Source organism: Gallinula chloropus, assembly GCF_964237585.1.
Source record: "Gallinula chloropus genome assembly, chromosome: 10".
In the NCBI taxonomy this organism is placed as follows: domain Eukaryota; kingdom Metazoa; phylum Chordata; class Aves; order Gruiformes; family Rallidae; genus Gallinula; species Gallinula chloropus.
The window spans coordinates 19278666-19301365 of record NC_140095.1 but is presented as its reverse complement, the minus strand read 5'-3'; the positions used below and the strand labels follow the sequence as shown (position 1 = coordinate 19301365).

Genomic DNA, 22700 nt, shown 5'->3' with positions numbered 1-22700 from the left:
AGTGCAGGGGGTGCTGGGGAGGACACAAGTTGGACAGTTCTCCCACAGCCCTCTGCCCACCTAGAAAAATCCTCCCCAGCAGCAGTGAATTGAAGATAAACCCTGGATGAGAAGAATATGAGCCTAGCTGGGCTACGTCAGGAATCCTCTCTGCTTTGTCTGGTTCCTTTCCACACCAATTACAGATGGTCCCCTAAAAGTAAAATGTGGAGAACCCAGGGGGATGTTTTACCAGGACTTGTTGAGGCTGGTCATCTCCAGGCAGCTCAGGGGGAAGTGGGGCTGGTAAAGGCTCTCAGCAAGACACTCTGGGGGAGAATCATCCCTGTACCACGCCACGAGCCTTGCTTACCTCACTTGGCAACTGCACCACCTGAGACCAGGCAGAGCAGCAGCCATTGCACGTACATTTTGGAGGCCAAACACTTCCCACATGGTTTTCCATATCATTTTGGTGTATAAAATGCAAAAGGTAAACCACAGCCCCTCTCCAAGACAAAGCAAGGATTTTTTTAAGCATATGCAAAACTGTAGGGTCACTCAAGGTCCTTCACTGTCCTTCCTTGGGTGGGGAGCTCCTGTATGGACCTCCTCATGCGAATACCATGTGTCTGAAGGCAGTCAGACCACAGGCAACAGGCAGGAATATCATCTCTTCCTCTCCAAGGTGTTTGGACATTGTAAGAATGAAACAATCCAGGCCCCATATAGCACAGACATTTTCCTCTTTATTATTCCATTTGCTGTGAGATTTTTTGCAGAGGTGAAGGGAAAATTTAAATTGAAGCAAGAAGTAGCTAAGTGATCTATCAGAGAGCTCACAGGGGGTGACAGCAGCCAAGAGCAAGGGAAACCAGATATCTTGCTGCCTAGTCTCTACTCACCTCCCAGGCCAGCTTTGCTCCTGTGTGGCTTTGGTTGTGCAGGAGGGGTGGAGGGGGGCAGAGGGACAAGCTGATGCCTTAAAGCAAAGATTGCTGCTGCTTAGTTCTGCACCAGTTAATGTCATGCCACCCCCTTTTCTATAAACTGCATTGCCAATTCACTTTGCAAACTAAATTACTTTAACGACACGCAGCCAACACAGCGTTTGGTGCAGCTGAGTAAACGATATTTCTGCTGTGATGAAGGGAGCAGGAAAGATAGGAGCTCTTGCAGTAAGCAGCAAGATATACCCCATGGAGGTCTTGCCCACCCACAGATGAACTGGCACAGCAGCCCAAGATTTAGTTTCCAATATGTCAGTTTAGCGCAGCCTCTGTGCAGGAGCAGTCGCAATACATAGGCTGGGACGTGCAAAACGGCACCTTGTCCTCACATCACTACAGAAGCTTCAAACAGCCATCAAACATTTCAAAAGTAGCATAGGCAGGATACTGTGAAGGGATTTCCACTGTCTCTATAAGCTTAAGGCCCTCATCAGGATCTCCATCCTTGACAGACGCGTCATAAAATGACAGTGTGTTTCTTGTGCAGTTTAGCTCTACCCTGACCACTTTGAAGGCTACAGGAGGTTTCTTTTCAGTGATCAGCGTTTGACCTCGGATCACACAGAGGAAACGAACGGAATTCTGCAGGAAGCACTCAGTGTCAGATTGAATGATGCCAAGCTTCCAGCAATTTGTATTGCTGGTGTCCACCTCCCAGAAGTGACAGCCCTTGGAGAAGCTCTCAACACTCCGCCTGCATGTGAAGGAATTGTACAGAGGGAATGCAGATAGAGAGTTTATGCTGTTAACAGGTCCACCTTGTCGATATATTGTAGTAGTCAGATGTTCACGAACTATAGAAATTAAAAAAAAATCCACATGAGTAACAGATAATTCTGCAGATTTGCATACATCGTCACTGCTGAAAGCTGGATTTCTCAGTCCAAGCTATCCAAGTCAATCCCAGATATCCAATTCAAGTGCAATCCACCCAAGTTAACTGAAACACCTCTGTCACTTCTCTTAGCTGCTCCTATGTGGTGCTAAAGGGGTTGATATCACATTTCAAGAAATGCTGCTTATCCACAATTTAAAAGTCTTTTTGCTTCCAGCTACAGCAGCTCTTAGATAACAGTTTCCATTATTGCCCTGGAAAGCTTCATTAAGCATTTTTAAAAACTTTCTAGATTAACTTCCATGTCCAAGAAACCTTTGAACATTAGTTAGCACAGCCACTTTACAAGAGATTTGCTTTATTTTCTAGAAGTCTCAAAACTTTCTACATGACCTGTAACAAGAAGTTCATCCTACGCTCAGGAATTTGCAGAACATCTTCAAACCTTCTCTTGCAAGGAATGCATTTCAATATTGTGGCATTTTCTGCTCTGGAAGTTACTCCTTCAGGACACTGACGTATCGGCAGCGATTTGTGCCACTAACCAGAAGTGCTCAGATGGCATAGATAATTCCAAAAACCTGGATCTGAGGTTTTCTAGACTGAATAGGTTTGGTCTGTGCTTACAGGGGTGGCAGAGACTGAGTTCAGGAGTGGCTGTGAGCAGTCTGCTTCTCCATGTACCCAAGGCTGTATGGGTGGTGGCCAATTAGGCGTCCACATCACACATTGTGGCACACGTCGTGGGCAGACCCTGCTCACTCCAGCCATCTTGGTTTTGACTCTGGGCTCACTGTGGCATTATTTACATAGAAAGAGTAAGTTATTAACGCTGTAAGAGAAACCTCACCTGCTGCTGTGGTGAGTTCTCAACTTTCCCTGAGCTTTGAACCAAAGTGATGCCACAGACAGAAGAGGTGTTGCTATTCTCTTAATCCTCCCAGACAACTCCTAATGACACCCACACCTCTTTACCCAGAACCTCTTTTAACAGGGTGTATTCAAGGCCTGTCCCACAGCATTGAAGCCCAGGACAAGCACCCTTTTATGTACACATACGTGAAGATAATCAAATACAATATTAGTAATTGGTTCTTCTAGAGGTGCTCAGTACCTTATTACAGGCGTTTCTTGAAGATGTTTTGCCAGCTTCTCTTGGTATAAGGTTAAATGGTTGCTTACCCGGTATTGCAAGTGAGGACTGCATATCTGAGAGGAATTCCTGGAAAAGTGCTAGAATATCATCTGTTACTTGATCCACAGCAAAGGGTCGCTTTGACAGTTTTACACTAGCTTTGTTGGGAATTGTTTTTTGTTTCCTAAATCGTGAAAAGAGACATCAGAAAAGCAGTAAGTCATCAGAAAACCATCCCTGAGCCCACAACCGCATCCCCGAATCCACACCCAGCCTTGACGGGAGACAGAGAAAGCAACTTCTGCCCCCGCCATCCCCACAACTTTATCAGGAACTTCCCCCTCAGAACAGTCTTTTCCCAGAACCCAAAATCTCTTCAATTCTCTACAAGCTCACTCCATGTACAACTTTCTGTCCCTAGAAGACCTTGTCTCAGTCACCCCAGCTTTTGCCAGGCCAGACTCTAGCATCATGTTAGTTGTTATGGTTCTCAACCCTGCAGCAGGGGCTAAGGAGGTGTCAGGGGCAGCCTTTGGGTGCTGGGACAGCAAATGTCCCAAAAGCATGTAATCACTGCCAAGGGGAATCTCCTGCACCCAAGACGTGGAGCTGGGGAAAGGCCAGGCTGGGAGAGCCCATGTACACACAGCAGTGGGCTGTGGTGGGGGAACAGCACTGGGGGAGCTCCTCCAGAGAAAAGCCATGAACTTTGTTGACTCATGACTCTGTGTTTCAGATCCTGCTGTGTTTGGTTTTTACGAGCAGCAGGCAACTCAGACTGGCAGATGACACATGATCTCTAAACTCCTCTGTCCACTGTGAGCCCACCCAGGGACCTAAATTCAGTCAAGGAACTGCCTGACCAAATGGGTCTCAAGAGCAGGTGTGGAGCGGTCAGAAAAATAAGCCCTGTTGTATATGAAGAGTCACATATGACCTCTGTTAGTATTTTGGGACTTCTCCAGTTCTCTGATGATGCGAGGTTCAGAGCATGCAGTCAGTGTGGCCAAGGGCCAGCCAAGGTGAGCCCTGGGAGCACATGCAGGCTGGTCTAGCAGACCCACACCACCACACTATCAGCTGCCTGAAGCAACGTGTGATGCAACAGCAGACCACCTCAAGAAGAGCTTACCTGGACAGATCTGTAAAAGCCTGTAAAAGACATTTTGAAAGTAGAATTAGCAATAGCACAGGCAAAGGCCAACCCAAGAGCTGGGTATCTCCGGGAAGGAAGATGCTGTTAGGTACCTTGACAAAAATAGGTACATCCTTCTGATCGTTCAGAGCCTCTAGTTCCTTTACATCACAGCTGGCTGCATTCTTCTCCTCTTTGTATTTTTCTATCTGTGTCTGAATCCGAGAAAGCTGTTTCTCCTCATAGTGCCTGAGAGTTTTCAGGAGTTGTTCTTTTTTGTTGTCTAGCTGCTGATGCATGTTTTTGAAGAGGCTCTCCAGATGATTCCTCTGCAGGCTCTCCTTGGTCTATAAAGAAAACACATTCAAAGCTTTTAGCAACTGACTCATATTTTCCACACTAACTTGCATTCAGAAAAGAGCCTGGTCTAAGGACCACCACAGTCCTTTCTGGCATCCAATGTGAGGCTTGAACCCACAATACCAGGATTAAGAGTTCCATGCTCTACTAACTGAGCTAGACAGTGTTTCCAAATAGGGCTGTGGTGGTTTGACCCTGGCTGGAGTCCAGATGCCCATCAAAGCCATTCTATCACTACCCTTTTCAGCTGGACAGAGGAGACAATAGATATTGAGAGGCTGAGGAGTGGTGATTAGGACAGGGAGAGATCACTCCACAATCAGCGTCATGGACAGAAAAGACTCAACACAGAATAAAGGAAAGAAAACTCTCTAATTGATGACACTGCCCTGCACCCTCCGTGACACCAGTCAGATAATGAGAAGTGCAACCAGATCTTAAAGCACCTTCCCCCACGCCTCCCTTCTCAGCAGACTTCACTTTAGTAATGATTTCACTCCCTTCTTCCCCCAATTGTAGCATGGGGAGGGGCAGGGAATGGGAAAATGGGGTTTCAGTCAGTTCCTCACGAGCTGTTTTCCTACTTGGGTGGGGGGAGCATTCCTTACACCCTCCCCCTGCTGCACCGTGGGGTCCCACCAACGGGAGACAGTCCTTCATGAACTTCTCCAACATGAGTCCTTTCCCTTGGGGCTCTAGCTCTTCACCAGCAGCCCCAGTGTAGGTCTCTGCCATGGGGTGCTGACCTTCAGGCCCAGACTGCTCCAGCCTGGCCCACCCCAGAGTCACAAGCGCCCCAGCAAACCTGCTCCAGCATGGGTCGGTCTCTCCACAGGCTGCAGGTTTCACTGCCAGGAGCTTGCTCCAACATGGGCTTCCCACAGGGTCACAGTATCCTTTAGGTGTCTCCACCTGCTCTGGCATGGGGTCCTCCCCAGGCTGTAGATGGGATCTGTGTTCCCCATCACTGTCCATGGGCTGCAGAGGGACACCTGCTTCACCATGGTCTTCTCTGTGGGCTGCAGGGGAATCTCTCTCCATCACCTGGAGTGCCTCATCCCCCTGCTCGTTCTTCACTGACCTTGGTGTCTGCACAGTTTCTTACATCTTCTCACTCCCTTCTCTGGTGGCAGAAAGCAGCTGCCAGCAGTTATTTTCTTCTTCAGTGTGATTTCCAGAGGCGCTGTGACCATTGCTGATGGGCTCAGCCTTGGTCAGTAATGACTTTGGCCTTGAGTCAGCCTATGTTTACTCTCTGGGGCCTGCAGAGAGCTTCTGGCTGCTTCTTGCAGAAGCTACCCCTTCTCCACCAGAACCCAGCCACACAAAGCTACAACATCTGCTGAAGCACAATGAACTAGGATTTGGAGGCCTGTGTTAAGCTCCCTGTTCTTTCAGAGCTTTTAGATGGGTACTTACACACTGGGAACAAAACCCAGACAATTTGGCACAATATTTTAACCTCATTTCTACCAACTTTTTAGAACTACAGGTTAGCCTAAAGGGATTTCTTCTTGTAAAGAGAAATAAAATCATTATAACACAGTCTGTCTTTTCCATAAATATTTTAAAGTCTGCAAATTGAATAAGGTTGGGAAAAAATAGCCCAACCACCACCCACCAGTCAGGAGATATGGACTTAACAGCAAATTTTAAGCTCAAACATCCTTTGGAAACTAAGAATGTACTTCCCAGATTGATAGGAAAGCTGTTTATAATCATCCCTCAAAGAAGAAACCTAGAAAATATCTGAGAAACCACCCAGAACTAAAAAAAATCTTTGGAATCCATGATCATGGGAAGAGTGAAAGAAAACCTTATCAGCTAGCAGCACGCAACCATCCCAGAAATGATGTTTGGACCCTGGAACAAACCTTTACTTCCTCCTCTTGCTTCAGCAGGCCTTCTATGCATTGACACAGAGCAGCTTCCCGTCTTCTCGCTGTTTCCAGAGCTTTAGGAAAAGCACTCTATAAAAATAACCAGAGGGAGATATCAGGGTAGGACCAGCATATGTGCCCGAGATCAGACATTTTATGGGGGTTAAGCTAGACCTGCAGAATGTTCGTTCACTGCATGATCTCAGGGCAAATCAATACACAAAGGTTTTATCCCTGAGCAAATACCACAACTATGAGCATGGGAAAGACATTTTGAAACCAAGAACTGTTCATGTGCAATATCCACCCACAAAGCTACTGTCAATGCTGACAGCCTCCTTTCTGATACTCTGTCATTAATTTCCTTTGCATAAATGCAGCTGAGGCTGATCTTCTGGCTTTGAAAGTGCTCTGAGGACTAAAAGCATAGCCACAAGCACTCAGTCCCATCAGTTTGGCTCCTCAGAATGAGAAGAAAGCATTTATATATTCTGGTTTATATCCCAAGGGGCAACCCCACAGGGAACATGGGGCAAAACTAGGAGTAAAAGGCCAATAGCCCAAGATGGACATTTAGCCCCATCCTCAGTCTGCAGATCTGAAGCTGGGGAGACATTTCACCCCTGTGCCTCAGCCAGCATTCCATGCCACCAACCCCCACTGTTTTCCAAGTGCAATCCATGCCCAGGCTGCTGTCCTGGCAGCCTCTTACCTGTGCTTTACTATAAGCCTCCTCCAAGGGGACAATATCATGGGTTTTGTGGGAGCTGGAGATGCAGCACAGCATGCAGATGCAAACGTAGTCTGTCTTGCAGTAGCACTCCAGGAGCTTGCCATGCTGGGGGCATTTCCTCTCAGCCAAAACCCATTCATCACAGGGCTCCATCAGGACATGATCTTTCAGGAGGCTCTTCGCACTGTGCTTCCCTAGGTGGACTTGGCAGAGGGAGACCTCACAGTTCAGGCAGGTCTTCACGGCTGGCTGGGGCTTGTGGAGGCAGAAATCACACCGAATCAGCCCATCTTGCTGACCTGAACTTTCCTCTCTCTCTTCACATTGCGATTCACTCTCTTCCTCCCCTTCCTGAGCAGGAGCATCCCGAAATTTCTGCACTATACTGCAGAGCTGGATGTTGGGCTTCAGCTCCGCAGTGGGGTCTACTTGGGCGCTGCACAGCGGGCAGCTGAAGCCTCCCTGCAGGGATTGCTGCTGGCATTTTGCACTCTGGATGCACTCCTTGCAGAAGCTGTGACCACAGCTCAGGGACACCGGGTTGCTGTAAATGGCCAGGCAGATGGAACAGGTCAGGTCTTCCTCCAGTGCGATCACAGCACCCTGCTCAGCCATGCCACCTGAGGTGTGTCATACGGGGCTGAGTGCCAGAGGGAGGGAACTGTTGGGAAAAGAAATCGAAAGCAGGAAGTAGCAAGATGCGTCTTCCTTGCTCTGAGGGCAGGAGGTTGCTGCCTCCTCCCCCTTGGAAGCCAACCCTTTCCTCTGACAGCTGCTGGCATCTTTCCTGCCACCGCAGGCAGTTCCCATGCCAGAAGGCTGGCCAATGCAAAGGGAGCAATGCAAATAGTCCAGCCGTGCTTCAGTGGGGATGTTTCAGATGTCGGCTGTACTTTGCAAGCTTCTTACTCGCATTCCCAACCACTCTGTGTCTTTTGTGGTTGTTTTTCTGTCCTCAGTAGGGCTTGTGGCTTCATACTTACCCCTGCTGATGCCTTTTCCACAGCTGCCTCAAGCAGTGCTCACACAGCTTTCTGTCCCTCTGGAGCACACGAAACAATTGCATTTCCATTGTCCTTCCCCACCTGCTTCAGCACACCAGAGCCTCCCTTTGCAAATCCCATCTGAGTGCATCCCAACCCCACAACCTGGTGCTGCAGAGCAAAAGTCACATTTAATCTGCTTGGAGCTCCTGGGGGCTGCAGAACGGCTCACTACCCCCAGGAACATGTGGGGATTTTTGTGGATCACTCTAGGTTACTCCCTGTGCTCTGCTTGCAGACACAGGCTGAGACAAGCTGCCGCAGCCCTGCTCCCACATGTGCTGCCTGCATATCGCCTAGCCTAAAGTTTTCTTTCTTTACCCTTCACCTAAAGTAATTAATCCTTTCACTGAAGAAAAATTCATGTTTCTAATTTCCTTCAGGTGTCCAGCCAGCCAGTAGATGCTGGAAGCTCCAGGTGATGGCCACTGTAAATAACCCGCTGGTGTCTGCTGGGCCACTTGCAGGCAGCCGACATGGCAAAGTGACTCATGGCCACAACCAGATGGGTTTTTTAAATCCCTTTGGCCTTCACATTGATCACATGGATGTGGGAGCCCTCCCACCAGAAGGATGAAATGGAGGGTAAATTCAATTGCAGGGACGGAGCTTGTACCAGAAGCACTGTCCAAAGCACAATAGGTAGTTGCCAGATGCATTTGTTTTTCTTCATACATTTTGAATACAACAGTATTTCTGTTTCCTGGAAGAAAACTTGAAGGTGAGCTGAACCCCAGGAACAGGATGCTTGGAGCAGCATCCCTCCCTCAGGTGCCTGGGAGAGCCCCATGTCCCAGGGGGATCACGTGAGTTGTCTTTTCTCCCTGCACTGCCAAGTCTGGAACTGACTTTCAGTAGCTCGCAGTGATGAACAGCAATGGTGGTGGCAATGAAATCCAGGACTTTGACACAAGAGTGTGCCTGGGTAGCAGTGTGGAACCAAATCCTTTCCCTACCTCTCTCCAGGCAGACACCGCCGCTGTTGTGCGGTCCCACTGCAGTGAAGACTCCAAGTGAAGTGGTGGGCTGACCCCAGCTCAATGCCAGGTGCCATGCAACATCACTCTGTCACCACCCTCCTTAGCTGGGCAGGGGAGGGAAAATCCAGGGAAAGGCTCACAGTTGGAGATAAGGACAGGGGGACATCACAACACTTCCCTTCACCAGCAAAATGGACTCAACTTGGGAAAATTAATTTGTTACTAATCAAATAAAAGTAGGATAATGAGAAATAAAAGTAAATCTTAAAACACCTCCCCCTCCCCTTCCCTTCTTCCCAGGCTTAACTTCACTCCCAAGTTCTCTACCTCCTCTCTCCCAGCAGTGCAGGGGTACAGGGAATGGGCGTTTTGGTCACTTCATCACATTGTCTCTGCTGCCTCTTCCTCTGCTCCAGCATTGAGACCAGACTGCTCCAGCAAAGTCCCCCACAGGGTCAGAAGCCCTGCCAGCAAACCTGCTCCACCATGGGCTCCTCTCTCCACAGATCCTGTCAGGAGCCTGCTCTAGCATGGGCTTCCCATGGGGTCACAGCCTCCTTCGGGTGCATGCAGCGGTTCTGTGTGGGGTCTTCCATGGGCTGCTTGTGAATCTCTGCTCCACCATCAACCTCCATAGGCTGCAGGGGGACAGCCTGCCTCACCATTGTCTTCTCCACGGGCTGCAGGGGAATCTCTCCTCCGGCACCTGGAGCACCTCCTGTCCCTCCTTCACTGACCTGGGTGTCTGCAGGGCTGGTCCTCTCATGTTCTCACTCCCCTCTCTGGCTGCAGCTGTGACTGTTTGGTTGGGTTTTTTTCCTTCTTGAAAAGGCAGTGTCACTGATGGCCCTGGCAGGTCCATCATGTGGTCAGCTGGCATGGGCTCTATAGGACATGGAGGAAACCTCTAGCAACTTCTCACAGAAGCTGTCCCACAGCCCCCTACTAGCAAAACCTTTCCACACAAGCCCAGTACAGACTCAAAACCAGTACAATCAGATACAGATGACAGACAGTGTGTGCCAGGCCCCAGGGCAAGCTAACCCCTCTCTGCACCCTTCCTTAGCAGGTTGTGCATGGGAAGTCAACCTTGAGTGGTTTGGGGGTTACAGAGAGCCCAGGGCATCACATGCACATGTGCATCACTGCAGTGTGGGCAGGTTTCCTCCAAACCCACGGCTGTTACTGAGGCACTGAGGAGAAGCCTTCCCCCTGCTCTGCCAGCTGCTGGCCCGCAGGCAGGCCGAGGCAGCGGCTGGCAAACCTGAGCTGCCTGCTCTCACGGCCTTCTGCGCTTCCCCGTCCCTGGAGGTGTTCAAGGCCAGGTTGGATGGGGCCCTGAGCAGCCTTGTGTAGCTCCAGGCCTGGAGGTTGGTGGCCCTGCCTGTGGCAGGGGGGTTGGAGCTCTGTGATCCTTGGGGTCCCTTCCAACCCAGACCATTCTATGATTCTAGGATTCCTGCGCTGCTCAGCCTCTGCCCAGGCAGGCTCTTGCTCCCAGTGATCAAGGCACGACTGCCAGAGCGAGGAGAGGTCCTTGGGATGTCACGCTGGGAGGGAAGCAGAGCCACTTAGGAAAGGGGAGAAGCGGCAGCCCCAGCACTGCTGTGCAGAGCCAGCTGTCTCCCAATTCAACGTACTGCTGGGAAGGCAGGCCGGGGCGGGCAGTCCCCGAGCTTTGTGTGTAGGATGGGGAAGTGCCTAGCAAAGAGCCTTCCAGGGGAACAGCCTAACTCCTGGGCTGCCCCTTCATTTCCTGAGCAGATAAACGACAGAGCAGGGAGAACCAGGCATCTGCATGGGAAGGTGCAGACAGCTGGGAGTGGACAGCTGCCCAGCCTCAATGGAAGTCCGACTGCAGGTCCCTGGCAGGACAGTGCTGGGGGGGGGGGTGCCCCATGCCAAGGACAGAGAGATGTGGCCAAACAAAGAAGAAGCTGGGGTGGAAGGAGAGGTCTGGGGGTCCCTGGAACTCCAGCAGCAGTAGAGAAGCTGCAGGACCAGCTCACAGGCAGATTTGCTGCTGTTGCCCTGGCTGTCAAAGGGTTAGGTTGGCATCACTTCAGCCAACACAGAGCACAGCCCACTGTGTGCTGCTGGCAGCAAAAGCCTGTGGATGTAAGGAGCTGGAAAGGCTCCCTCAGAGTCAGCAAGGTGATGGGGTTTTGGGGGAGCAGGATTAGTGCTAGTAAAGCTGGTGGGGAGTGGGTGGTGCCTTCTTACCTGCAGGAGTCTGATAAGAAACATGAGGGGTCCAAATCTGAAAAGGGATTTAGAGGCAGAGGCAGCATGAAAAAATTAAAGCATATCCAGCCAAGAACTGAGTGGGAGAGAAAGAAGGAACAGAGACTGCAGGACCCAAAACCAGCAGCACCTGGGGAAGGTTCTCCCCTGGCATTTAAAGGCACACACCAAGCATGGGGGTGGACAGGAGCTGCAGGTGTTTGATGGGGGAGGGATGCAGAGCTTGGCTGGGAGGGGGGAAGAATGAGGAGGAAACTTGGGATGGGTCACCTATGGGCAGTGGCTGCGGGCAGGAGGGCAGTACAAAGGGCAGAGAGGTCCCTGGGCTGGCAGGGAGCAAAGAAAAACTGGTCCCTGTTCCTCCCTGCAGAGATACCTGGATGGACCTGGGCAACAGGCTGGGGCTGATAAATGCTTAGTGGGCAAATGTATACATTGCTCCTAGTATGGCCTCCAGAGCCCTCCAGGGTGCCCCAGATCCTGTGAGGCCCAGAAGCTGAGGTCTGTGGCAGGCTGCTCGTAGCTCCTGCACCGAGCAAAGCCCAAGGCAGGATTTGGTGTCAGAGGCCACTGCCCAGAGCATGGGTGGGAGCTGAGACTCCAAGGGCAGCCCAGGACAGCTCACCAGGCAGCGCAGTATATCCCAAGCAGCAGACGTTTCACACCAGTCAGCTCAGCAGCACGAGCCTGGCATGGCATTTCCAGACATCTCTGTGCACCTGCCCACCCACGAGCCTTTCTGTGGGCCCTTCCCTGTGGGGCAGGGGGAATCCCACCAAGCTGGTGGAGCCTGGAGCAGCTGTGGTCTCAGCCGGCACTGCCACACTGCCCTGCAGCACCAGCTCCAGCCGCTGCCCGTGCTGCCTGCCAGGTGGTACCCAGCCAAGGTCAGCAACAAAAGCTGCCCCTATTTGCAAAAGCCCGTTACTGTTTTCTCCTCCCATGCAGCACAGTGTGCCTAGTGCTGGAGACAGCGCTGCCTCCCGCCCCTCCAGCAGCTGGGGAGCAGCCTTCTAAGCTACAACAGAAGCGATGCCCAGTTATGTGAAAGGAAAGCCATTTGCTCACCAGGTTATACCAAAACACAGAAGTGGTGTGTTAGGGGAGGTTCCAAATGGCTGGAAGGGATTACTGGGACTAACGGAGCTACTGGACTGATGCTGTGATTCATCACGAGCTCCCTCCATCTCTAGGTCTGCGTGCAGTATAATACTTGATACACAGCACCAGTCCTTTATTTTCCAGAAGGTTGCCTGGGAATGCAGCTCCAGGCAGCGCGGAAGGACAAGCCTCAGCTGCCGTCCCCATGGATCCCTCCTCCATGTGCCCCTGCTCCATCCCCGGAGCCCTGCCAGCCAGGGACCTCAGTCCTTCCCAGAACCCTAATGACTGGGGACCTACTCCCTTGCCTCTCCTCTGACTAGCATCTGCGCCGGGCACCCAACACCAGCTACCCCAGACACAATCACTCATTTCCTCCTTTAGTGTTTTAATCTGTCCTGGCACTGGTGGCATCACTGTGCCCCGATGTATCTTGGAAAAACATTCCCTTTTGGAGGCTCTGAAGCCCTTTTTCTTTAGAAAGCAGCAGGGATGTGGGCTTCCCATCCATTCTCCACACAGGGTGCAGCAGTCACAGGGACAAGGGGCTGGGTTTGGGGTGCGAGGCTGGTTCCAGCTTTGTGGCTGGGCAGGGGTCCCATGCTGGGGTCCCACCAGCTGTGCTGTGCCGGAGAGGGGCAGCTCTAGGGCAGCTGCCTAAATCGGTGCAAATGGGCAGAAAAAAGCATCCAGGACAGCCCAGTACATTGCAGATCTCCTCCTTCCGAGCTGCTGAGGTCCTTCCTCCCAGCAGTATCGCCACACCACGCTCTGCGTACCTTGAGTGCGATGCCTCTGACCTGGCAAGCTCTCACAGAGAGAGTGGCTGATGCTGAGCTCCCCACACTGGGTGCTGGAGGGGGGCTGCCTCCGGGCTGCTGCCCTCTGCCCGGACTTTCCATCCCATCCTATCCCATCCCATCCCTTCCACAGCCCGGGCTCCCATGATGACTAGGACACCAGGACACCCCAAACCAGGAAAGGGTGGTTTGGCCGCTGCAGCCATGTCTTTGGGGGAGCAGGCTGTCTCCTGGGGGGGCTGCTCTCCTGTTACCATGGGGACCGTCCTGATGCCATCCTGAGCTGTACAGTTCCTGCATCACCACCCGGAGTCTTTGCCACACTTTTTCTTGCAATCCAGCCCTTTGATCTCTTACTCCCACTCCAGCAAATTTGAGGTGCGTGCCCCACTTCATTTTTAACACACCCCCTCCCCATCCAGGAGATTTCTTCTGAAATGGGTCTTGCAGCAGTGGCTCTGCTCCCAAAGTCCAGAATACAGAGCCCAGGCTTTTCCTGTACAAGTTAAGCTAAAGAAGCCACACTTGAAATAAAAATGAACAGAGAGATTCCCTCAAAGGAGCAGCATCCCTGGCAGTGGTGCAGTGTCGCTGTGAGGGAGCTGGGGGCTCTACCACCCTCCCTGGCCACGGCCATGCCCCCACCACCCCATTGCCAGCCAGGTAGATGCAGAAGAGCACCTTCTGCCAAGCAAAACACATCCTCCCAGAGCAGGTTTGCCCTAATAAACTGAATTATTAGCTGCACAGACATATTGCTTTGTTTTTCTTTCCACTTTATAGTATATATGTTATCGTTTATTTATAGGCAGATCACTTCACTATTTACAGTACATGAGCGTAGAGTTTCTACAGTCTTTTTGATGTAAACAAGTAACTCCACAGCAGGGGAGTCTGGAAAAAGAAGCCAGTTCTGAAGTATTTACACAATTTAAAATAGAACTTTTATACCCACCGCATAGATATAGATAATACATTGAGCGATTTGGTTAAATTATCTATGAAACTATAGAATCTGACAATGTAAAAATACAAGAAAACGTTCTCTTGTTTTAGAAGGTAGACAGTTAAATCACACTAGAAATAAATCTCTTTTTTAAAAATAATAATAATAATAAAGGAAAGGCATAAGAATCCATGCCATCTTTTAAGGTTAAAGTATATTACATAAATAAGGACACAACAGAACGGAACTGGGGGAAAAAATTAAGTGAAATATAAAAAACCGCTACCAATTAAAAAAAAAAAAACAAACCAGACTAAGAACTTGATTGGTAATTACAGAGGGATCAATTCTGCTACTTTCACTTACTCTGCAAGTAGTAAATTGCAGGCAAGTAGTACTTACTCAGCATGAGGAAGGGAGGCAGAATTGGCCCCTAATAATTATTAGCAGTGTCCTTTTACTTTAAAAAAAAAGAAGAAGACAGAATTTAGCTTTTTTTTATATAAATAACAAAGCAGATGTGCCCCTTTTTAGGTGAAATTCTTACACCTTTCTCAAGAAATGCATCAATTTAACCTTTCTCTCCCTTTCTCACGTGCATACACACACTCCCTCCCCACATCAGTGCTCAGCGCAGTGTGGGGCTGCTCGTGGCCGTGGGCACTGCGACCTGGCTGCCGCCACTGCCCGGCCCCAGGCTGGGCGAGGGAAGAGGAATGAAACCCGAAGGCTGCATTTGGCTCTATATTGCTTGAGATTGTCAGGGGTGGACTAGGACGTTTGGAACAGAAAAAGGGTGTCAGGGCTCAGCTACAAACAAGGATGTATCTCAGTGGTCAGCATACCTCCAAGGAAAAAAAAAGAAACCAGAAAACCAGGCAGGGGGAGGTTGGGGAAAGTGCTGGTCAGCAATTGCAAGGCTCCTCTGCGAGGGCCAGGTGCTGAAATCACACACTCAACACCGTGACACAGTGACTGAGCTGTGCAGCCCCAGGCAGCTGCACTGAGTCGGAACCGGGATGAAGCTTTTCTTTGGGGCGGCATCGATCCTAAAACCTGGGATTGTCCTCTGCGTTCAGCCCAGGCACTCAGAAACATTTGCTCCTTCCTATGGAGCCGGGGGGGGGACCTGCTGGGTTCTATCCAGAAACCTGGTACCCCACCCCTGAACAACCAGCTTTTCTGGGACAAACCTGTGCAAAATAAAGCAAAGGGGCATTTTGTCACGAAACTCTTCACATTCAGCATTTCCCCACCTTACCCGCAGGGAACTGCTGGGGGACACTTTATAGTTATATATTTTTAAAAAAATAAATCTCCTCCGTGCTTATTGCCTACCACAGCATACCCTTTCGTTCCTGGTTTCTCTTTGAAGTAGTGCTCTTACCTGCCCTGCTGCCTTGGCCCTCACAGGTGGCAGGGGTGGCTTCCCGGGGCTGTCATGGGGGACGAGGTGCAAGGGATCCCTTTTTGGGGTTCCCAACACCAAGCTGCATCCACCCTGCAACCCCCCCCCACGCCGCCACGGTGCCACAGACTGGGCAGGAGGTAAAGCTAATCCTTAGGGAGTGTGATCCCCACTCACCAGCCCTGGCAGCTCCGGGGATGAGGTCGCTGTGGGGCACTGGTGCCACTGGCTTCCCCAGCACCCTGGGATGCCTCTCCCCACACAGTGCCTGGGCACTGCTTTGCTCCTGCCCTAGTGCCCTCGTAGCATCCGAAACAGCCCCAAGGCTGCTAAAGGAGGTATCTCTCACCTGCCCCTTCCACCCCACCCCTCCTTCCTGCCCCTGTGCAGACTTGAGCCCTGTGAGCTAAAGACACCTTTGTATTTAAATAAAAAAACCCCAAAATTGTGTGGAAACTTGATTTTCACCACAAGCCCTGCGTGAGGGAGTTTGACCCCAGCAGACTGTCACACCTGTGCTTCTCTGAGCTGAACACCCTCCACTCCCACCTAGTCCTTAAAAGCGGGGAAACCCCTGGGGTGGGCAGCAATGTGCCCTCTGCTCTTCCCTGCTGCAGGAAGGGGTGCTGGGCTGCCCCCCACAGAGTTGTACTCTGAGCCTTGCACACTATGTGCACAGTGCAAAAGTCCTGGAGAAATTTCTTGGAGGAGGAGGTAAACCAAACCATGTTATCTTAATGAAATACATACCACCCCCCCAAAAAAACCACCACCCCAAAACCCAAACCAAGAAAAAAACCCCACTCCAACCACACTTATAGGCTTCAGGCACCACAAAGACCACTTATTGCATCTCCTCCTACCCTGCGGGTGCAGTACTGATCAGCTCTGTGCAGGGCTAGTCCCCCTTTTGCCCAGCACTGCCTCTCCCCCCTCCCCACGATACCCAGGAGCTGGAAACAGGCAGGGGCTGGGGGCTGACCCGGGACGCCCAGCTGCAGGGAAACAATGCAGACGTTTGGATACACCAAAACCGGAGTGATACCCCAGGAGAGGGCTCCCCCTGGCTCTGAAGCACCCACCCCCAGCTCTGCTCTAACCCTTCCCTTCCACCATGCTTGATGCATCCCCAGCAGGGGCCAGCCACAGAGGCTGGGTGCCCCGGCTGAGCGGGAGATGGAAGAATTCCACTTACTTTGCTTTTTTTGTTGGTTTGTTTCTTTGTTTGTTTGTTTTTTGGATTGATTGTTTTCTGAAAAACATCGGCACAGCACAGGACAGTACTACCCACCCTAAATGTGTCGCTATATACATTCTACATAAGCTCTATAGCAATCACATGTAAACATCATCGTCGTGAGGAAATACTAGGACAGAAAAAGGCAAAGCTACAATGAGGCAATTGCCAACAGCAGATGCTCAGTCTCGGCCAGAGCTACTCGTGTTTGCTAAGGTGAGGGGATGAGAAGTAGGGGGAACTTGCGGCGAGAGAGACGCCGAGCCTTGCTGCTGAGACTGAAATGGCACAAGGACCGTTCCCTGACAGTGATCGTCACCAGCAGCAGAGTGGGGACCTGCAGTTCAGAGCCCCCGGTCGCCTGTCTGCCCTCGCACCACTGGGCTGGATGTCAGAACCACGGCTTCCCCGGAAAGCAGGAGGAATGGCCAGGGAACTGTGCTGGTATCGGTGCTGCCAGTATTCCTCCTCCCGCTGGAGACCAGCTGCACACACGGCCCCGGAGCCACAGCCACCTCAGCGGGGCTCTGGCTCTTGGCATCACCTCTCACGCGATTTCGGAGGCTTTGGTCGTACTCCCTGCAAGACAAAACCGTATCCACGCCAGGGAAATGAGACTAAAACCCCCAAGACATGTCAAGGGGAGACCCCAGGAGACTCTAATCTATCTATTGGCAGAGTTAAGGCTATAATATTCTATCTACATTGGATGGCTGAATCCCTAGTAGTCTCCGGGTCTGGAAAATAAATGGAGATGATGGAGATGGCTTGAGGAGCAGTGAGATTCCCACTCCCCTGGGAAAACAGTGCCTCCGACCGGCTCACAGGTAAGTTTGTTCCAGCCAGCAATGGGCTCTCTCTCCCTCCCACCTTGCCTGGAGATGGAGATCAAGTTTGCAAGCAAATTTCCTGGGGGTTGCTGCTTGAGCATGCCTTGAATCCAGTGCTGCCAGGCAGCCAGGCAGCCCCGAGCTGGAGGCAGAGCAAGCAGTGGGTGCACCACAGGGTGCCAGTGGGCATGGGGGATGGATCCTGGGTGCCAACTGGTGCTGGGGAGGTGTATGGCTTATCAGGTACCAGGCAGAGCACGGGCAGGGTGCTGCGTGGTGCAGGGGCGTCCGGTGCAGCTGCCGTGTCCCCTCCTGCCTTCCAGCCTCTCTGGGTTTCGGGCTGGTCACAGAGGGGTCTTCTCATCCCACATGCTTTGAGGGGAGGGGAAGCAAGTGGGGAGCAAGCTGTTTGTCCTGGCCGGTCCTCCAGCCATCGGAGGAGCTGGGGAGAAACCAGCTCCCTCACACAGCCTTGGAGGTACCTGTCCCCCAGGCTGTGCCTGCAGGACCTGCTGCATCGAGCCTGGCTGGCTCCAGCCCCCAGCCGCTCTCTCCCTGCTCCAAAGGCAGTGGAGGGCTGGAGTCATGATGGCTGGGAGGCATCAGTCCCACAGCCCCCCTGGACAGTGCCTCTTTCTGCCACCCATCCCCTTTGTGCCTGCAAAGCTGCCTGGCCCCACGGTGGGAACGGCATGGGGCTGGCATGTCCCACAGTGGGAATGGCACAAGGCTGGCATGCCCCACCGCCCACCGGCTCCATCATGCACAAGGACCAAGCTCAGGATCTGCGTGCTGCCACCCAGCCAGGCTGGGGGTGCTGGGGCCACGCAAGCAAGAAGAATGGCTTTGACAGCAAAGTGGGCGACACCGACATGACCGCCGAGCACCCTGGTTTGCTGGCGGGTGCCTCCATGGCCGGCGGGTGGGTGCCAGCTCTGTGACTCTGCTCTGACCCCCCATTTGCTGAGTGGCAAGTGCCTCATTACAGTGCATAGTTAAAAATCAAGGAAGCGGTACAATAAATCTGAATTACAGTACATCTGAGCCATAAATACATTTTTTTAAGTATATACTTTTTTTTTTTTCTCTTCTTCTATTAAAAATTAGTTTATAATCCTGATTCTATTCACAATGAACAATTTCATCATCACACACTACGGACAAAAAAAATGTCATGGTGAACACAGCTGCAACTCCACAGCGGGAGCACGGGGGAGGGCGTGAGGAGGAAGAGGGGCCCGGGGGGGTGCTCCTAGGCTCACCCTAAAACAACCAGTCAGAAGCGGGGGGACTAATGTGTGGCAGTGAGACATCAACACCATGGGGACTCACAGACAGAAGCAGCTTTGTTCAATGTAAACATCGATCGGAGGGGACAGCAGTCTCTCTCTCGCGCGCGTGCGTGCTCTCGCTCTCTCGCTCTCTCTCTCTCGCTTTCCATAGACTGAATAATTTCTTTGAAAACGTAAACATATTGGAAGTGCCTTGACTGAGGTATTGAGGTATTCCTCCAAGGTTAAGGCTGTTACCGATGCAGGCTTAGCTGGGCCTCCTGCAGCAAGCTGTCGAAATCCATGGTCTCGTACTTGCTTTTCACCGGAGCCGGGGAGGACTCCTCTGCAGAGCAATCTGGGAACGGCAGGGACACAAGGCAGCTGGATCAGGGAGCGAGGCACAAGCACACTTGCTGCCTAGCTGGGAGGGAAACTGAGGCATGACTCGCTCCCCAGCACTGCAAAGCCAGCCTGGATGAGGTGGTCATGGCAAAAGGGAGCGGGGATAGTGCTATCTCTGCCCCGTGACAAGGAAGCATGGGGCAGAGGGGCTGTAGCAGTGCCCACCCTGGCAGCAGTGCCCATCCTGGTAGGTTATACACCACAGACACCAGTTCCCAGGAGCATAAAAGATGCTGGATCCAGCTGTGTGCCGAGGCACTGACACAGGGCCATCCTGCGGGGATGTGGGTTGCAGGGAGGGGGGTACCTGCTTGCAGCACTGCCCATCCCTCCCTCAGAAGCTGAACAAATACTGCCCCAGCAAAGCCTGGGAAATTCGACAAATGCCAGAAATCAGGCTGCCTAATTTAAAAGCAGCTTCACCCTTTCAGGTGTGTGTTTGTGGACAAGCCTGGCACAGTGGCACTTCACCTCTGCCTGCGGGCTCCCCACCTTGTCCTGCACAGGGGCGAGCAGAGGGAGCCAGCTGCACAGTGACAGGGGGGCTGCTGGCCCTGCAGCAACCGGCAGGTGAGGAGCGCAGGGGGCCTTCTCCAGAGCAGGGGTGCAGCTCTGGCCCCCTTCCCCACTGTACTGCACAACCACATGCCAACATCTACATCATAGGGTGCTATCTATCTTCTCCGTGCCCAAGGTAAGTGGCTCTGGGACTTCTTTAGATGAACAACAGGCAGTTGTGCCCACAACCAAAGTCAGGGGACTGCTGCTCTGGGCAAATGATCTATTGTAAGGGTTCAAAAGATTGAGCAGCCCTTGGGTCAAACTGGACATCTAGAGATAAGCCAAGACAGGACTTTATTTTCTGGGCCCCGCTCTCTCGTACATGCAGTAGGACACTAGAGTCACCTCACTCCCTGCAGCGGGCACAGAAATAAGTGTGTGGTGTTTAGGAAACCCCTGGAGATCACAGCAATGAGGGCTGAGCAAAGCATGGATCGTATAGCTCTTGCAGGACTTGCACAGGAGTTTGGTCCTGCCCCTCAGCTCAGGCTGCTAACAGCCCTGCCACCCATAGAGGGACAGAGTCCAGTGAGACCCTGGCTAATGCAGTCACTGAGCAAGGCAGGAGGTGCTGCAGAAGCCCATACAGCACAGAAGGAGTTAACACAACCACAGCACAGCTCAGTGCTGTCATTTTGGCTCAAAAGCGCACTTGCCGTGTGTGAGCCTGCCCTGCAGAGCAGTAAACCACCCAGAACAGCTCCTGGGCTAATGAGATGTTGCTGACTCCTTTCTGTAACAACTAGGAAGTGACTTCTCTGCTGGAAGGGGTCCGGCACTGTGTAGAAATGCAGCAGAGACAGGATGGGCTGTGGTGTGATGCTGTGTTTTGCAGCCAACACGCTCTGGATCTTCATGCTAGCCCTGTAGGCTCTAAAGAGGTTTAGGGTCCTTGTGTGACTAGGATTCAGCAGTGCAACGTGCCATTACGGCTCTGTGCTGATAAGCTTTGGAAAAAAATAATCTCCTGCTTTCTTACCCAAGTCAGCGTATCTGGTCCAGAAGATGTGCCTGAGGCCACCAGAGCTGAGCTGGAACGAAGGCTCGTTCCTCTTCCGTAGCGAGGAGCCGTTTTTCAGAGATAAGGCGGCATGCTCTGAATACCGGTAGGTGATGAAGCCGTATTTATTCCCCCTGAACAACCAGAGAAAGAATTCAAGATGATGGGGCCCCACAGCCCCTCTGATGTGATTCTGCCTCCCTGTCCCACCATCCTGCCATCTGTCCCTCCTGTCAGCCCTCCTCCATCCCACCAGCCCTCCATCCATCCTGCCTGGCAGCACTGATGCTGCCGCAGGAGAGGGGTTGCCCATCGCTGCTGGAGCCCCAGACTGCAGCTTGCTCACCACCCACCTGTTAGTCCTGGACAGGACCTGACACTCCACGATTTCACCAAACACTTCAAAGCGTTTCTTCAGTTCACTGGAGCTCATGCTGCTGGCGAGGTTTCTGATATACACCACCCGGCCTTCCCCCTGGAAAAGCAAGCGACAGGTCTCAGGCTCTGGAAGCCCCATTCCTCTGTGCTGCCGATGGGCACTGGAAGCCCACCAGAGTCCTGAGGAGCCAGCACTGGGAATCAGGCTGCAGCACACTGGTGCTGCTGTGGGCACAGCCTGGAATCTCCAAGATCTGGCTGTCTCCACTCCAGCTAGCTCATGGGTGTCACCCCCAGGACACCACTGCTGCAGGGGACAGATACATCCACATCCCTTAGGACGGTGCTACAGCCAGGCTGAAGCAGCCACCCCTACTTTCTTCTCCTTTAGATTTCTCCTGCATTCCTGCAGCATTTTCAGCTTCTCCTGGTGAAGACATCAGGATGTATTCCCAAAAATTGCCAGGGGCACAATTCAGTTGAATGGCAGAAAAGAAGTCAGACGCATGTATGAGCATGTGTGTGTGTAGGAAAGACTAAGGGTTATTTCCCTGCATGCCCACCACCCCAGCCAGCCCCCAGCCGTGGGCACAGGTAGGGTTCCCGGTGCACGAGGCTGCCCCTGCAGCAGGACTTCATCTGTAACAGCTGAGCAGCTTCAGGGATTCCCCAGCTCACCCCACTAACTGCCAGTGCCACGTGTGCTGAAGCACCGGAGTAGGATGCTCTGGGGATTTCTGTGTCAAGGACTCTGTGTATTGCCAATAGCCGGTGGCTTCCACTTCACTCTGGGCTTTTCTCTACCCCCTCCACTCCCATGTCCTCATTTAACACTGGCCTCGTACCAAGAGCTGCTGAAGCTGGGGCTAATGGGCTCCACCACTGCTTTTCTGCAGCGAGACATGAACTGGGGGTTGGGGATTGCTTTGTCCCAGCACGGGGTCCCCGCTCACTTACGATGGCCTTTTCCCGTCTCTTCTCCAGCTGGCCCCGGTGCCCGCTCCCGCCCTGACACTGCTCGCCATTCTCACACCTGGGAAGCGAGGGAGAGGAGGTCAAGGATGGAAAGCTTCACACCTCAGAAAGAAGCTGAGGCAGCAGCAGGTGAGTGGGCGGGTGCTAAGAAACAGGAGAGATGGGGGTCTGGAAACACTGGAAAGGACACTGGAAAGTCCTTTCCGACAGATGCTGCGGCAGAAGCGGGGGGTCCCAGCTGGCGCTCGCCCCTTCCCAGGCATGGGTCCAGCCCACACCCATAGCCCATCGCACCCAGTGAATTGGAAAGCCCTGGCTGCTTCCCTGGGTGCTGCTTGCTGTGGCCACAACTGATGTTTTCAGCAGCTGCTGACGTAGTACCAATTAATTAAATGTTTTTTCTTTCATTAATTAGCATCTTTATTACTTGGGCTAGCAAACCAAAGAGAGCTGG

At 52.2% G+C, this 22700-nt stretch overlaps 2 protein-coding genes across 2 annotated transcripts in view; both read right to left on the bottom strand.

Moving 5' to 3' along the window:
• Nucleotides 1-1322: 1322 nt before the first annotated feature.
• On the bottom strand, nt 1323-7682 carry LOC311195482 (E3 ubiquitin-protein ligase Midline-1-like; the record flags this gene model as incomplete). The annotated part of the gene is made up of 4 exons (XM_084268886.1): nt 1323-1683; nt 4092-4111; nt 4208-4441; nt 7047-7682. The coding sequence occupies 4 exons, from the start codon at nt 7680-7682 to the stop codon at nt 1323-1325; spliced, it is 1251 nt and encodes a 416-aa protein (XP_084125012.1).
• A 10742-nt stretch (nt 7683-18424) lies between these two features.
• Nucleotides 18425-22700, bottom strand: part of PPARGC1B (PPARG coactivator 1 beta) — a gene marked incomplete at its 5' end in the record, with an annotated part of 48677 nt that continues 44401 nt past the window's right edge. The window contains 4 exons of the mRNA XM_084268856.1: nt 18425-19285; nt 20873-21027; nt 21247-21368; nt 22229-22304. Coding sequence (XP_084124982.1) covers nt 19182-19285; nt 20873-21027; nt 21247-21368; nt 22229-22304 — 457 coding nt within the window. The 3' untranslated portion in view covers nt 18425-19181. The remainder of the gene's footprint in view (nt 19286-20872; nt 21028-21246; nt 21369-22228; nt 22305-22700) is intronic.